This window comes from Octodon degus, unplaced genomic scaffold (genome assembly GCF_000260255.1).
Source record: "Octodon degus isolate 3935 unplaced genomic scaffold, OctDeg1.0 scaffold00196, whole genome shotgun sequence".
NCBI lineage: Eukaryota > Metazoa > Chordata > Mammalia > Rodentia > Octodontidae > Octodon > Octodon degus.
Window position 1 is genome coordinate 3,208,628 of NW_004524772.1, and position 18,347 is coordinate 3,226,974.

General features: G+C 37.0%; 1 protein-coding gene across 1 annotated transcript in view; it reads right to left on the reverse strand.

Moving 5' to 3' along the window:
* Mettl14 (methyltransferase like 14) overlaps window positions 1-15,296 on the reverse strand; it is a 29,072-nt gene extending 13,776 nt beyond the window's left edge. The window contains exons 1-8 of the mRNA XM_004644254.3: window positions 15,090-15,296; window positions 8,907-8,995; window positions 8,169-8,256; window positions 6,638-6,718; window positions 6,211-6,298; window positions 3,381-3,471; window positions 1,990-2,131; window positions 420-512 (exon numbers count right to left, since the gene is read on the reverse strand). Coding sequence (XP_004644311.1) covers window positions 420-512; window positions 1,990-2,131; window positions 3,381-3,471; window positions 6,211-6,298; window positions 6,638-6,718; window positions 8,169-8,256; window positions 8,907-8,995; window positions 15,090-15,155 — 738 coding nt within the window. The 5' untranslated portion in view covers window positions 15,156-15,296. The remainder of the gene's footprint in view (window positions 1-419; window positions 513-1,989; window positions 2,132-3,380; window positions 3,472-6,210; window positions 6,299-6,637; window positions 6,719-8,168; window positions 8,257-8,906; window positions 8,996-15,089) is intronic.
* Window positions 15,297-18,347: the final 3,051 nt, after the last annotated feature.

Consider the following 18,347-nt stretch of genomic DNA (forward strand, 5'->3'; position numbering starts at 1 on the left):
TGAGCTGTTATGAACTTTTCACTTTGATTTATTAAATTTATGTGTTCCTGATACTGTTACCTTTCCATTTAAAATTCAAGAATCAATGCTATTCAGAACAACTTTTCATTCCCTATAAAAACTAGTCATGTCTGACACTAAGCAGCTCATTTTTATGCTGTAATTTGGAGTTTCACATGTCTAAACTGTTCTCTTCCTGCAATTGTAACAAATTATATTTTGAGAGACCAACATTTATCTCTAGTACTAATAACTGGCTTAGGAGTAATGCCTTACATTCTTTTCCTGAGTATATTTTTCTTCTAAACATTTTTAAACTATTCAAGAAATAAAGTATAAAATAATGTTAATGCTCATGTCCCTTATATAACATATTGTCATTTTTCATGATCTTATGAGTACTCTTTAAAAACTCTTACCACTCTTCCAAGGTCCAGCCCTTCCCCAGAACCACACCAGAGAAATATAAATGATCGGGGTGCTGCGATCTCATCAATTTCTAACTTCATGATCTGTGAGAAAATAAAACAATGTCACATAAAACTGTTTCCCACCTATCCTCTAGCCAGAAGACCCACTGAGATTTATGTGAATTGGTCTTTGTGTGTACTTATAATGGAAGACAAATTTTATCCTTAAAAATCACTTGCTATAGTGCTGTTTTACTTTATATAATATATGCATACATATAAACATACAGAGAAGCACTTGTTTCTTAGAAGAAAAGAGCTTACAGGGAACTACATTTACAGAGTAGTGGGATTTTGAAAGACATTCTATTAATACATGTTGTTATTTACAGAAAAAGAAACTGAAATGGAAAGAGAGGTAAATGAGCCCAAAATTAATGGCAAAATTAAAATACAGTATAAGCCAGGCACAGAAGTATACACATACAATCCCCACTATGTACCTGGGAGACTAAGCTGGGAGCATCACTTAAGCCTGGTCATCTACAGGATTTGTCTCTTGCAGATAAGAAATGGCAAGAGTCTTCTAAATGTCTGCTTTTCCCAGACTTCCTTCCAGCCTCACACACCAACTTGACATTCTTACTAAAAACTATTTAAAACCTTGAAAGGTTTCATGTTTTTAGAATGAAAAAATCCAAACTCCTAAAACATCATCTCAAGACAATCCAGTCAGCATTCTATCAGCAGCAACCGACTACGAGGTGTACACCCACAAGTCAGATAATGCTTCCATCATTCCTCTGCCTGAACCCCTGGCCCACATCTTCCTTTCTGCTGGACAACTCCAGCTGATGTAGCTATACTGTTCAGGGGTCACCATCTCGATGCACTTAAGGACCATCTTCCTAGGCTTCGTCTGCTGTTCTCATACCATTGTATGCAGTCCTTCACTACTGGCTCAATAAAGACACTAGGTTAGGTCATTTACCCCATTAAACTGTGTGCTATTAAGTGTAAGCACTAACTCTTGCTCATTACTGAATCTCTAATACATCATCTAACAGAATGGTGTTCAATCAATATGTGTTCTTTTTGCTACTTGTTATAAAAAATACTTTCTGTAACTAATTGAACTTACCATCTTTTTAATTTAGGAAAATATAACTTTATCACAAAAACTATAATGAAATTATATGCTATTTATTTTGCTCATACTATATCATACTGCAAGTCCCCTAATGAGTAGGAATTGCGGTACATTCGTATTCATTCTCATTCTCTCTCTTCTCTCCTTTTTCCCTTCTTGATATTTACTAAAATTGATCAGCAGTGAATTATCATTCTGTTTCCTTGTAGATTTTTCTAGCTTATAGCCAAGGACTCCAAGACACTGCCTCAAAAGAATAATTAAATGAACAGACTCTTGATCAACATGCCTTGGACCTTCACCTACTACACACACTGCAAGCCTACAGTTATCCCCACAAAAGTAAAAGTGCCATTTATAGTCTCAGTTTTTAATTAAATGAACACATTTAATTAATAGCTCATCACGATGTAGAAAGTTTGATCATACATCATCCCAAGTCCAGCATTTTTCATTAGCAGTGATGCCAGTCTCTCTGTAGTATTCTTCTAAAGGGGGTTCCAAAAGAATCACATCAAATTTGGGTGTTAGTTCTCTGATGTCAAAGGCTTCTATATCTGCTTGTAAGTACCTATTTGATTAAAGCGAAAAAAATAAATAAAAATAAAGATTTGCAAATAATCTGTAGTGGCAATGACAGAAATTCCTTAACGATTACTAACCACTATTTACAAAGTTAACCAATAGCTAATTATGATGTCTTTACAGAGGGGTCTTCTTTCTGCAGCACAAACACTGAACCTCTAATGGGATTATCCCTTAGGACAAGGACAAAATTACACTGCAAAGTCAATTGTGTATTATTCCCCATGAACGTGAAGAATATATTCTTTTTATACTAAAAACTCTAAACTCAGATGAGGGTCTCTGACTGATCACTTTCTACTGTCATCTCATTTTCTAAGATATTGTATTACTTCTCTTCCTCAACTGTTTAGGTTTAAAAACACTGTAAGTTTCAAATCTTCTCTCTAAAAAAGTTTCCCAATATGAAGTTTTAGTAGTTTGCTAACTAGTAAAAACATTTATAATAGTATTTGACACTAATATATACTTTACTGAAGTTATTTTCACATAAAAGTATCTTTAACTACAACATTTTAAATGTAAGAAAATACCCCTCTCTCTTTTCTCCCCTTCCTTCTCCTCAACCACTCCCCTCCCTTTCTTTGTTTTTGAGGGTCTTGCTAAGCTGACCCAGTAGAACTTGAACTTGCGAGCCTCTTGCCTCAGGCTCACCTCAAGTAACCTAAGTGCTGGGATTGCAGACACGTATCACCATGCACAACTTGGAATATTGTTACATAGAATGGATATTCAAGAATACTCAGATTTCCATACATTTGGCATTTATTTGGGATTATTCTAATAACTGATGTATTTTATTAAAGCATTAAAGGTATTAAACATTTAAAATCAGCTAAATGTAAAGCATTCTTCAATTTCAAGTCCCATACACATACTTCTAAGAAAAACATTCTGTTGAACAGATTAAAATGAATCACCAATCCAAATTACTTTTGTAAAAAGGTCACTTAATGCTGTTATCATAATATAATAAACATTAGTAACTTTCTAAGAAAAAATATTTGGAGATACTTCAAGCAAATTATCTAGAAAACTTAAAAAAAAAGAGAAAAAAAAGGAAAATTAAATGAGAAACCACTTATTACCCAGCACCATAATTTCAAACTACTATATTTTACGATAAAGAAGGATGAAGGAATGGATTAATTTAATCTTATATAGCTGTTGATTCTAACAGGCTGATATGTTAAAACTCAATGTGGGAACAAAAAGAATTTTAAAAAAATACTTACATAGGAGGAGTATTGGATTTAGCTATTAACTCATCCTTTAGCCTAATGAGTTCCCTCAGTTTGGGATATTCTTCAAATCTGTCAGCCAAACCTGAGGAGAAAAACAATAGTAAAATGTAAATTTCAATTCAACAAATTGATATTAGTGAGTTGAAAAGATATGAGTCCTTCCTCTCAAAAAATAATAATACAAACATTTTACTTCCACATTTTAAAAAAAAACATGACTACTTCCTTTCTCTCATATTTTCTTCCTATCTTCCACCCATCTGTGAAGGGAATACATTCACAGCAATATGAATTACTTAAAATTCTTAACATAAAAGCTAAAGGTCTTGGTTAGCGGAGTGGTATTTTTCTCTCCCGCCCCTCTCAATACTGGGGATCGAACCTCATGCCTTGCACTGAGCTATATTCCTTGTCCCACAACTTTTAAAAAAACTTTGAGGCAGAATCTCATCCAAATGCCAAGTTGCTCAGGATAGAATCAAACTTGAAATCCTCCTGCTTTAGGCTTCTATAATGCTGTGATTATAGGTATGTGCCACACACGTGGCTCAGTTTGCAAGAATGTGATCATTTTTAAGTCTCCTTCAATCAGTGGTGAAAGTTTCATTTCAAATAAAACAAGTTTGTAACTTAACTGTCAAGTTTCAACACAGTGGAGCTAGCAGCATTTATCTAAAAAAACAGAAGGTACAACCTGAAAAAATCTGAAATCTAAGCTCTCTTATTCCAACATGTACAGGATTGTAATATCCCACTTAAAACATAGAAATCTGCAATCAGCTCTGTTCCTTGTCCCTCTGACATAAAGACCTTGAACAGCAGGGTATCCTTGCTACATCTTCTTTCTCCCAAATTCTTTGCTACACTACCTTCAACAATGTGCAGTGTTTGTTTTTACTACCACCTAAAGTGCATGACTCTTTAATTTGAATTTAAACTTCCATGTGACTAAAATTACATTCATACAACAACTTTTCCCAACTTATATTAGCTTTTTACATACTTTTCTTTATCCTAAGTAAGTATCACAAGAACAGAAAGATTTGATATCCAAATATGGGTATAAAATTTCTCAGAACTTTTTAGAATATATCTAACTTTTGTTTATAAAAACATTAGTTCTACTTCAGGAATAACGTTACAAGTGACAAAAGAAAAAATGAACTAGATTAAAACAAAACAAACTAAGATTTTTTGGGTTATAGAAGATATAAACTAAGATTTTTTGGGAATGAAGCAAAAAACTAAGAATGGGAGAAAATATCTGCAAATCACCCATCTGATAGACTTGTACCAAAAATACATAAAAAATATGAACACTATATATACACACCACAGAAAATATAAAGAATCCTTAATTCAATAATAAAAAAGCAAAGGAAAATTTGTAAAATAAGCAAAAATTTTAGACATTTCTCCAAAAAATATTTATGACAACATGCCTGCAAAAAAATGCCGAATGTGTCATGAGTCATGAAGAAAATGCAAATCAGTGCCACAATAGGCACCCTTGACATCTACTAATGCAGCTGTAATTCAGAAGATGGACAAGAGCAACGTCCAAGATGTGAGGGAAGCAGAATCATCACACACTGCTGGTCAGAATATAAAATGGCACAGCTGCTTTCAAAAATATTTAGTTTCCTAAAATGTTAAACATAAAATTATAACACGGAAAAAACTAAGAGAAGCAATAAAGAAAAGACATTAAAAAACTTAAGAAAATTTTGAAAAAATGGAAAATAAAAATTACTGCATGATCCAACAATTCTATTTCCAGATATATCACAAAAAGATAATAAGAACATCTTCACAAAAAAACTTAAACATGAATGCACATAACTACGGGGGCACAGTGGTGCATGCCCATAATCCTTCAATGGTTGTTGGCAACCAGTACTGTGACGTATTTTAGAACATTTTCTTCTTCCTTAGGAAAGTCCTGTACCCTTTAGCAGTAATCCTGACAAACACACCCCACCCCCTTAATCTTTCTCTATGAATTTGCCTGTTCTGGATATTTCATATATAGAACTCAATGGACAAGAGCATTGAAAATGGATGAACTCCCATTGAGTGTTGAGGGAGTCTGAGGGAGGAAGAGCACAAGTTTAAGCCCTACCTGGGTTACTGAGACAAACCCTGTCTCCATAGAAAGGGAGAGTAGGGCTACTGGGACATGGCTCAGTGAGAAGACCCTGGTTACAATCCCCAGCAGTGCCCCTAATGCATCACAACACTGTTCATAATATACGAAAAGAGCAAACCTAAATGAGTAAGTAAACAAAATATGGTACACACACCCATAGATACAGTGGAATACTATTTGGCAACAACAAAGTTGGATTAACAGATGGTATAACATTAATGACCCTTGAAAATACTATGTTAAGTGAAAGTAGCCAATCACAAAAGACCACCTATTGTACAATTCCAATTATATGAAATACCTAGAACAGGCAAATTCATAGAGAAAGATTAAGGGGGGATAGTCAGGATTACTGCTAAAGGGTACAGCACTTTCCTAAGGAAGAAGAAAATGTTCTAAAATACATCACAGTAATGGTTGCCAACAACCCTGGGATGCACTAAAAAAATACGGAATTATACCCTTTGAAATAGGTGAGATGTACAGCATATAAATTATCTAAAAAAGAAGGAAAGAAAAAAGAACATTGCTCAAAGGAAAATGAAAGTATACTGGCAGTACTGAGAACAAAAAACTGGAAAAAGTATTTTGACAGAAATAATCTAAAAGTAGATGTATCACATGCATGCATCAGTAGTTAGCAACAGAACAGTGAGCAAAAGTCTTACATACCTACATCCCTGATGAAATTCTGAGGTCTATGCCCAGTGTCCACAAAATGTTGGCAGTAATCATTATGGGGATTTAAACTCTGTGTTCCCTAAAGAAAAAGTCAAATTAAATTTAACAACATACACACTGATAGCAGATACACTAACACTAACACGGAATTTCAGTTTTTATTATGGCAACACACAAGATATGCTAGATCTGAGAAAGTAGTAAAATCGCAAAACAAATGACTTCATCACTCTTAAATACTACTCAAATTACATCATTATCTCTTCCAATACAGCCAAATATGAAAAGAATGTTTCATGGATTATCTAAATAATCTTCAGTTTTTAACAATGATCCCTCAATAACTATAAAAATCCTAAAGACAAGTAGGGTACAAAGCATAAATGGAAGAGCTGTTAACATTCGAAAATTATTTTACCTTAAGAAAAGTACTAGAATCTTTGTAAATCTCTTCTTCATAAGGCAAATTTTCTTCTTCCTGTTGCAGTTCTAGTTCATCCTTGAAAAAGGAAGATTAAGGAGACATTTATTATATATAAGCTATTTCCTTAATTATATTTAGACTTACTACAAATATTTTATTTTTTTTTAAATTTTATGTGTTTGGTATAGGGTCTTGTTACATAGCTCAGACTCTAGTGATCCTCCTGTTTCAGCTTCCCCATAGCTGAGATTACAGGCATGCAGCAGCACGCCCCGACTGGGGATGCAGCAGCACGCCAGCTTGGTGTGCTAGGAGTGGGGTCCGCAAGGCATATAGTACTGAGGATCCAACCCAAATCCTTGTGCTTGCTAGGCATGTAGTTAGACTACTGAGCTATCTCTCTGGCCCAAGTATTTTATTTCCCCTAAAGACAATGTTACAAGTTAAGTCTTGTTTCTCATCATTAGATCGAACTTGTTGATATTCAGAAAAAAATTTCTCATCATCATGATTTTGTTCACTTGACTGTCTAGAATCATGTATTTCATATAAAATACTACATGTGTTAAAATACAGCTTGAGTCATGAAAGATATGGCCACTAATAGGGCCATTTATTTCTATTAGAAAACTTTTATTGGGCCGGCCAAACAGCTCAGCAAATTAAAGCGCTTGTTTAGGCAGAACACAGTGGCCGGGGTTTGGGCCCTTCCTGCAGGGCGTGCTGAGACAGCAATTGAGACTAGGCATGGTGGCATGTGCCTGTAATTCCAACTCTTGGGAGGCTGAAAATAGTAAATCACTATGAGTACAATCTACGTAGTGAGACCCTGAACACCCTGTACCAAGTATATAAAAAAAAGAAAGAAAACTTTTATAGGTCAAAAATGTTAAGAATATCAGCAACTGTGTATGGTTAAATCGAAAGTCACAAACATTTAAATTATACATAAGAACTCTGTATCAAATTGTTAACATGTGAGATGGTATTCTGGTATATGAGATTAGGTTATGCATCACAGAACTTGCTACACATTTACTGAAACTTATTCTTTTTCTAATAAATATATACAATTAACTTGAAAAAAAAAACAGGTAGGTTCTGTCCATAATACCTTCATTTTAAATAAACTTTATAACTATGAGCTTAAAATTTGGGGTCTTCTTGGCTGCTTCCAGAAACAATGCTCATGAGTTCTCAAAATGTTTATTTAGTTCACCCTACACTGTTAGGATGGAGTAACAGCACAGAAGAATGCTGCAGTCTCTCAGAATGTGATCCCACAGCTAAGGGTTCTGATACATGTATTGTTTCATTCTTCTTTTACAAAAAAATTATTACCAGTGTTTACCAGGCATTATGCTAAGTATTTCGTAAGTGCTAAAGGTCTTAATTAACTTATACCATATGATACTTACAATTATTTTAACATACTTCATATTCAGCGTTCCACAAATTTGGATGTGAATTTGCCGAAAGGATTTATTTTTTCCTTCACCATAAAACTACCTCATTTTCTGTTTACCTTATATTCTTCCACTTTGTCTTCATCTACTTCTCCTTCATCCAAGTACTTGCGTTTTGTATTTGGAGCAGAGGTATCATAGGAAGCCCTGACAAGTAAAATAGAAGAATTGCACACAAATGTATACAATATATACGGCATCTGGGCATAATACCAAGCAATATAAACACAGATCAAGATAAATTTTTTTCTCATTAAATAGCATCTGTGTACCCAGTTTTATAAAGTATCCCAAAATTTAGAAAATCTGTCAGTCGTGTACTTTATAAGAAGCTGTTAAAAGTGATGTAAAAAGAAACTTTTATATTATGTACTATTTTAATCTGTCTTAAGCAAAACTGATGTCCAAGTTGACAAACTAAAATTCTGAAATGGTTTCTGAACTATCAAATGAATACCACTTTTAGGGTAAATCTAATTCTATAAATTCATTAAATTACAATTTATAATTAAAAACTTATTTCTGGTATATAAGCTAATTCTTAGCATAACGTTTCATCAATTAGGAACTGACTTTAAAAATGATTATTTCTGGGATGGAAATGTAGTTCAGCAGTAGAGCACTTACCTAGCATGGTCCAGAGATTGATAACCAGTCCAGAAAAAAAAACAAAATAAAAAAATCAATGTTTTAAAAATCTCTGCTTTTTATAACAGTACATTCATATAATATAGGCATTTATTAAAACAATTATCCTTTCACAATATTAGCATATTGTTAAAAATTATTTAACTGACCTACAAGTTTCTCTTGTTTCAGCAATTTCTCTCTGTTCCTCTTTGCTATTTAACACAGCTCCAATGCTGTCGGCACTCTCAGCTCCCAACTGAGGAGAGGCAGAAGTTAAAACTTCAATCACAATGCACTGAACAGCCTTTCCATATACTTGCTGCAAAATTTAATCGCTTAAACAGACAAAATAGCGAAGATCCATCTTGGCCAACCTGAAACAGTGCATGCTGGAGGTCTGGGGGATGCATACTGGGGAGTGTAAAGATTTAGAAACAGGGACAAGCAAAGCCAGATAGAAAAAGTCGACCTGAAGGAGCAGCCCACCAGAGCAAGTCCAGTATTCCAGGGAGTCCAAAAGGGAAGCAGCGCAGACTGTGGATGCAGCACTCCTAAGCTTAGGACCATCAAACATACCATCTTGGGAGAGGATCTAACAGTCCAAGGAGGGAGAGACTTGGCTCAGATCCCTGAGATAGGACTCTGGCCTATTTACTTTCTCTCTGTGAGGCGGGGCCCAGAAAGTGAGATATGTACAGAAAAGAGCATCAGAGAAACTAAAAGCCAAGGAATCCTCCAAAGCAAACTGAGCTGCACTGGCAGGCCCTTGAGAAAAAGGGAACGAAGGCAAAGTCCTGATTTATGGACATAGTGCTGGATCTGGGAAAGCCATGCCTCGTGGCAGTGGAAGGCTGGGCAGCAGAGGCAACAGGCAAAAGCCCAGGAAGAAAAGTAGTTCAAGCAGCCCAACACAGGTAGTGTCTATTCTTCCAAACACCAGTAAGATCTAAGCCTGCTAGATAAGCATTCCAACCCAAGCTGCTTGGAGCCCAGCAGGAACCTCCCACCTCTACCCAAAGGCTACAAAGCAATTCGGGCCCCAGGGCATCAGAGGTCCTGGGTTGGAAAGCGGTGCTCTGTAGGGGTGGAGAACAGCTGGCTTAGCCAAAGGACACAATAAGTGGCACTTACACAAAGTCTTATAAAAAGCTATGGAAGAGACTGGGATTATCACAGAGGGAAGCGAGCAGAACTGAGAAAAACCCTAGGACATCAGTGAAAGACTAATAGGCCAAACCATACTGTTTCTTCACCTCACTTTTCCCAAATCAAAGTATTCTGTCCTAAAACAAAGGCCAAAACTTCCAGGTGCCACAACCACAAGAACAAAACTGAAACTAATCACAGCAGTGCCTACGGAGGGAGGGGGTGTGCAGAGATCCAGGCAGAACTCCAAGCTTCTCATGGCAGGCAGGAGAACACATCAGAAGAGTTGGGTCAGTGAGGCACAGGCATGGGCAGTGGTCAAATAAGGGGTACAAGAAAAGGCAAAAGGTGGGCAGTGATGCCCTGCGGAGTGTGGAGGTGGAGGAAGCAGCCAGATCCAGCAGTCTGTCCACATCTCTCCATGATAAAGCACTGCATTTGTGAACGCTGGCAGAAGAGCACAGTGGCTGAATTCAGACTGCAGTATAAACAGGACTGATGGGACAATTTAGTCTTGTGTTTTGTAGCTGTGTACTTCTTTTTTCTAACTTCTTTTTCTCCTTTTCTTCATTCATCATGGTGTCCAAATATGTGAAAAGGAGAATAAGACCAAACCAGTCCTTCAACCTGAACAGTCCTCTCCATGACCAAGTCAGGATAATGCTGCCCAGAACTGTGTATAGAGGATTCAAACTCCTGCATGCTACCAACGTACCAGTAGGTCCTGATTTTCTCACAGCTTGCTATGCAGGTATACGTCACTCTTTGCATCCCTTCTCCTGCCCTCACCAACCTTTTCTTAAACCTCCTCTCCATCATCTCTTTACTCCAGTTACAAAAAAAAAAAAAGAAAAAATTTAATTTGATGTTATCTCTTTCTTTTCCCTCCTTCTTTATTCACTTCATCCTCTGTAACCCAGCCTATCTTTCAGTAATACTATATCATAATTAGGGGTTACAATTAGGTCCCCCAAATAAAAGACCTAAAGAATAGCTAAGCAACTGAAATGAAAAATTTTACGAAAGTATAAATGACCAATAAATATATGCAAATATGTTCTGCATCTTTGGCCACTAGATAAATGTAAATCAAAACACTGATTCCATATTCAAGCTCACTCCAAAAAAGAAGGCTAATATTTTTTTTTCAATTATGCTTTTTACAACATGCTGGAGAGAAAAAAGAATGCTTCCACAGCGTTGGTTGAAATATAAACTAGTACAACCACTATCAAAATCAGTCTGGAGATTCCTCATAAAACTAGAACTAGAAATTCCACTTGCCCCAGTTTAACCTTCCCTCAGCATCTTCCCTAAAGAGCTACATACCCGTGTTTATAGCAGTACAGTTCGTAACAGCTCAATCATGGAAGTGGCTTTTATGCCCAGCAACAGATGAATGCATACAGAAAATGTGTCACATATAAGCAGTAGAGTATTACTCAGCCATAAAGAAAGATAAATTTGAATCATTTGAAGGAAAACTGATGAATTTTCAGACCATTATTCTAAATGCAAATAAGTTACAGAAAATGCAATGTCACATGGTTTTTCTAATACAAAAGACCCAAAATATAAATAATTTCAAGAGTAAAATGAAAGAGCCATGTCAACAAATAGGGAAGTACACTCTGTAGAAGGGGATCTAAAGAGAAGGACAGCACGATGAGTAAAAATAATCCAGATGTGACAGGCACATGTACTAATCCTCCAAGTCAATTGTAATCACTACGTATCACAAACATATAGCAATGAAGAAGTATTTTAAAGAAAAATCAAGATATCTTGAAAAAATATTAAGAATGCCTCTGACAGCAGGAAAATGTTTTATACTGTTATATTTGAAATTAAAACTCTTAATTTCCTACTTTTAAAGAAATTTTAGAACATGGGTTAGCAGTAGTAGTAATAACCCAAAAGAGTAGCCCACATGCTGCATATATACTGTAAATGATCCACCATTCCAACAAAATCTACCCAGTTTTATTCAGGCTAAGTTTCTAAGATTACAGACATAATTGTGAACTTCAATAATGTCTTTAAAAAGTAATGCCAGTTTTGGTTGGCAGCTGGAGACATTTTGAAACAAATGTAAACAAAGGCCAAGGAAAATTAGGACCAATCCATGGAAAACTTTCAAATTTACACAAAAAAACGGGTGCAGAACACCACAAAGAATGGTTGAACATACATTTTAAGCTCAAGAAGCTCATGGTGGAATCTACATTAAATAGTCTTATTAGCACAAGAGTGGGGAAATGTATATTAAACATATATTAAAATGTCAGAATAACAAATTACTAGCAGCCTTAAAAAGAGTAACCTATCTTTTAGTCTATCCATTTCACATGATTGCTCTCAAGTTTCTCCAACAATAAATCTCTTCTGATATATCAACTTTCCTAAAATCTTAACTCCTCCATAAAATCTGCCTAATTCCTTTTCTTTTCAGGCAGCTGACAACAACACATTTACTTCCTTTTGCTGGGATCCTTTTTTCAGAACTAGCATACCATATAGGATAGGAGGCCCCTGTCATTCTTTCTGTCTCCTGATTTCCTTACTCATTTCTAACACTTAATACAACTTTCAATGATTTTACTTTTGTGTATTATTTCCTTTCTGATCATACAGAGTACTGAACTAAATCTCCAATCCTTTGTACTTTGAGACAAATGCTTGCTATGTTGCCCAGGATTGCCTAGAACTTGTTATCCTCCTGCTTCTGCATCCCAAGTGGCTGAGATTACCAGTATGCAACACCATGCATGGCTTACTTTTATTTTCTATTGGTACCACTTCATAGTCTCTACCATGACTTCCAATTATCTGTATAAATCTACTCGTTTACTTATCCCAAATAAAATGTAAACTCCTTGAAGGGACGAATCCTTCCCAGCTTGTTGATACATACACATTCATTAGCCAATATAATGCCTGCCTAAAAGTAGATGTCTAATGTAAATAAAGAAATCAGATTTTCTTGTAGGATTTAAATTAGGATACAATGCATTACAAGAGAATTGCTTTAAATCAAAATCCTGCTGATTATACATAATCACTAGTCAAAACTTTTTATAAATTATAGAATGACTAGATCAAGTCAATAACAGATTTTTCTCTTATGGTGGTACCAAGTACATTATTTGAATAATTTATGCCAGTTAATTATCTTTCCAAGGCACATATGATTTTTAAAACAAAGATACAACTTAAAATAAAAAGCTGGTATGAACTGCCAGTGGTAGTAATAGCTACTAACCATCAAGGTCTGGGCAACAATGTCTTTATGCAGAAGACAAAAGCAAATGACATACTGAATTATGCTCACCTGGGATATGTCATTAATCAACAAATATTTATTAAAAGCTAACTCTGTCCAAGAAGCAATGCTAGGGTAGATTAAACCAACAGTAGTCGAATACAAAGACTGTACAAGCAAACTATTTATATTCTATAGCACAATTAACATATAAAAAGACTTCATGGATGAACCTAAGGCAAGGAGATTGAGTACAGACTTCATCATGAAGTGTGAGGCATGCCACAGAGGATAGACAGAATTCAGAAAGAGGACAAGTTTCTAAAATCATGAAGCATGTATGGTACAAGTCATGTTCTAGAAAGTAAGAAATCAGGTTGCTTTGCCCATATAGACAAAAATGAGCCGAGGTTAAAATAAACTGGTACATGGATGTCTGTTAATTCCATGAGGCATTCATAAGTAAAGTAAACCAGGAAGCACCTAGCTCTACGGAAAAGAGTATGGACACGTCTATATCAAAACTGCAGCTTCAGTCTATATCAAAACTTCAGTTTTGTATCATTGAACATGTAACTTAAATTTTTTGAGCTTCACATTTTTTACCTATAAAAAGCAGAACATACGACTCGTAGGGTCAAAGATAATGGTAAAAGCTTAGCCAAGTTTGACAAAGTAGAAGGCATTAGAGAAATGGACACCCTTATCAATTTTATACACTTTGTAAGCTCTTAGAGGGTAGGGGACTATCATTTAGAGTTCATTTGTCAACACCTGCTAGAGTCTTTGATATTCGCTCAATGTAAGACATTCAGTAAATGTTCTACAGTGTATTCTGAGTGAAACAGCTTTGAATTCAAAATTAAGGAGTAACACATCTTACGTGGTTGCAACAAAGAGTCACTGAACATTTCTGAAGGAATGATGAAATAAATTGAGATGACTTAGAAAGATACTTAATTTATCCAAAATCTTGGTGCCAAAAAGAAAGGAAGCAGATCCGATTTCAAATTCCCACATTTTAGGAAGGATACCACAGATCTACCTATCATAAAAGATAAATTTCAGTCAGATTACCATTACTGAAACTAAGAGTTAATGCTTAACAAAAGCAAAATGGCTCATTAAACCTATGAACATTTTCCCTACCATTTTTATTAATCTGCATACCAAAATAGGAAGGTGCTACCGATTATAAGCAGAACCAGCACAATCTGTATTCTCTACACATGTATTCTACTAATCAGCAAGTGCCAATCAAAAGAAGCAGCGAAGGACAAACGTTTGGAAGACAAACATTGGAGAGGCAAACTTGGGTTTAATTTCCTTGGGACAGGTGAGTGCCAGGATTTTGAAATAACCTCTGAACCCTTTTTCATTATTCAATGAAGACAATGCTGTCTCAAAGATTATGACTAGTACAGAATAAGAACTCAAGTATTACTGCAGACGATGACAAACATACTGTGCATAACACACAGAATCTAAAATCTACATTCAAGCCACTTATGGCGCAGTCTTGGATAGGATCCTCCCCCTGAAATACTGTAGTTATTCTGCAATTTATCTTAAGAACTTGATGATGAATAAAGGGAAAGGAATGGCTCAGAAGTACATTTAAATAGTGAAGGCAAAGTTAGGGGTAACAAATCACTTATCTTTGTGTGAACTGCATTAACGTCTTTACAAAGACCAAGAGACAGTGATGTATTCCCATCACTGTGCGCACCGTGTCAGACACTTGCAGGGAGAACCATAATAAGCACTACATTTTAAAAAAACGCTTCGGAGGACCGCCGGAGTGGAAAACAAGAAGACTCAAACATCCGGGTCGCAGGGCCAGGAAGACCTTGACAGCTGTGGCTGAGGAGCGCACGGGGCGGGGGTGACAGCCGCGCGCGCCACGCGCCATCCCTCCCCAAGAGGCCAAGGGGCCGCGGACCTGCTGAGCAAGGAGCTGCCGCCGTAACTTCTGTCGCTCCCGGATCTCTTGTAAGCGACTATCCATGTTTTAAATCCTGTTTTACACTGCCCGAATCTTGTCAATCGCGAATATACCCTCGGCCAATAGTTCTTCTAACTCTGCGCTAAGCAGTGTTCACCCGGAGCTTCAGGCGGCCAGAATCCCTGATCGTTTACTCAGCAGGCATTTCCGGCCCTTCCGGAATTGGCTCGGCGTAGCCCGGAAGTCCCGCCTCCCGGGCGCACGCGTATGACACCATCGGGCAAAGGCCCAATGAGAAGCGCCGCGGTGCTGGACGGGTTTTGAAGCTGACGTGTGGCGCTGGTCTCGCTTTGTCTGTTTCTTCCGTGTCAGGCTTCCTTAGTTTATACGACTTGTTTCTGTAGCCTTGCTATCTTTTTCCATTAGTTGCATAGTTTATCGGCCCTAGCGTTTAAATAAATTGCGAGCACAAAATCAGACGATTGCCGAGCACTCTTACGAGCTGAGTAACGTGATTTATCAGCACCTCAGTGAGTCGCTTCCCTTTGTAAAAATAGAAACAGTGAGAGGGTCTATCTCGCAGTAGGGAAAATTGGAAGAATAAACACTTGGCACACGCAGCCTTGGAAGTTGTCGTGTGAAGCAGGTTCTGAAAGCAATTTTTAAAAGAGGTATTCGTAAAACTCCCTTTGGTAATGGCAGTACCGTTTGAGAAAGTGTTAACTTTTGAGGGAACTAGACTATTGGGTATTTTTGAACGTATAATTTTTTTTTTTTTTAAAGTCAGTTACATTACTTACCTATCAATTTGGGGCGAAGGGGGACTACCGTATGCTAAAACTATTGGCCAGTGGTGAGAATAGGTGTTTGTTCACTAAAATATTTACTGGTACTGAGTATTTTTTATGGCAGGCACTGTGGTAGACCCGAGTCCATGAAGTCGACAAAAACCAAGTAAGTTTATTTTAATGGAGTTGCTGTCCGAAGAAGAAGTCACACACACACACACAGTGCTGTACAGATGACTTACCTGTAATCATTGTGTAGCAGAAAAACAGTATCCAACCAAATGGAAGACTGAGCAGTTTTTACAAAGAGGATATAACTCTAATAAAAGTCTTCAACCAATGATTTTAAAACAGCAGACTACCTTGGCACACCAGTCAGTTACTGTGCACATCCATCTGTAATGTCTGTTTCTGACAGCAGATTGGTCACTACAAGTTTCACGTGTAATTCATACGATTTGAAAAAAGCATTTTCACTTTTTGGCATTTCTTTTAAGAAATGAGAGATGTATGTAATAATCTGTGCGTTTCTCCCAGAGCTCCTTGAAAGTGACTCCCACGGAGCTGTGTAGCTGCCTGTGGCATATCTTTCTACAATGTTCCTCACAATCTCTGCTATGGTTTGAGTGTTTCTGTATTAAAAAATTTATGTTTAAAGTTAATCCCTAGGGCTGGTGAGATAGCTCAGTGGATTAAGCGCCTGCTTGGGCAAGCAAAGGGATCCTTAGTCCCCCATGCCAAGCCACTTCAAATAAACTGAACATCTACCCTTATCCACTCAGGAAAAATCAATTCTAGCCCCCAGGATTTTGCATTTCAAAGCATAGAGTTGGTATGTTTTCCTAAATAACATCCACCTCACTTTTCTTAGCTTCCCTTATCGGCACTGTGTCTATAGTTTTGTCTCTGCCTGTCCCTCATACATGTTTATGGGTACTCACACACACAAGCACGCGCGCGTGCGTGCGTGTACACTCACATCCGCACACACCATTCTTTTTTGCAAATGCAACCTTTGGGTGACATATAGCCTAATTCATTTCCAAATTGATCCAGCCTAATCAGTATTTTCTAGAGATTTGTAGAAAACTAATGGTATTATTTAAAACTTTGCTCACATTTTTTCATGTTTCCCCAGTACATAGGCTAGTACCGTCCAATAGAACATTTTATGATATACTATCAATGTTGTGCCTTCATTACCAATATGGGAGCTATTAGTCATTTGTGTCTAATGACCACTTGTAACTTGGCTAGTGTATCTGAGGAACTAAGCTTTTGACTTTAATTAAATGTGCTTGTGGGCCAGAGATACAGCTTAGTGGCACAGCTCCTGCCTGGCTAGTCCCAAGGTCCTGAGTTCGATTCCTAGTAACAAAAAAATGTACTCATCACATTTGGCCAGTGGCCGAGGTATGGGTTCAAAGGGATAAAATCTAAGCAACATGACATTTTATCAAATACTCATCTCCCCTATCCAGCCTTATCTTTCTTGAAAAAAAATCTTTTTAAAAAATACATTTTGTAATTAGATTTTTTTTCAAGAAAGCAGATAAGGTTAAATGAACATCAAAATGTGCTAATATCTTCTGCTTTCACCCAGTTCTTTGTTGTGGAGATGTTGGCCACTGTCTTTATGCAACTCTGTCATGCTGAGGGGCCTCCATTAGGGGCAGTCCTGCTGGGCTTTCTTGGAGTTTGAATTGGCCATTCTTTATGAGTAAACCCTCATCCACAGTCATGAACTGCGACACTTTGTAAATAACTGACACTAAATAGATATTTAACAATGGAACTTCGGTTCAGTTTAATTCTGTGATTCCTCTGAGCTTTGTTGGAAAGACTGGTTATGAGAAGTTATGTTGGGGAACATTTGAAGGGAAAATTTTAGCATTTTTCATCAGCCTTGGTAATTATTTATATTCAATAGGTGGAGAAGGGTTTCCAACCTGTGCATTTATTATACGCAACCAGATAACTGCTGATTTCTAGTACACATGTGGCATGACAGAATATTTAGGACCTCTCCAGTAGAAATAGATAGGCTATATAAGAAAGAAGGCTAAAGATTGTTTTTCTTAACACCTCATAAAATTTTTGGCCAAGCATAGTGACACATACCTCTAATCCCAGCATTCAGGAGGCTGAGACAGGAGGATTGTGAATTTAAGGCCATCCTGGGCTACAATGTGAGTTCAAGGTCAGCCTGAATTGCGTAGTAAAACCCTAGCTCAAAAAAGACAGAGAAACAGGGCTGGCCAAATAGCTCAGTAGATTAAAACACCTGTAAGCAGGTACAGGGGCTGGGGATTCAATCCCCCTGCCCTGCTGGCCCCGCCCCTGGGGTGTGCTGAGAGGGCAATTGAGACTGAGCGCGTAATCCCAGCTCTTGGGAGGCTGTAAACAGGCGAATCACTACGGGTCTGATCTAGTAGTAAGACCCTAAACACCCTGTAGACCCTTCCCT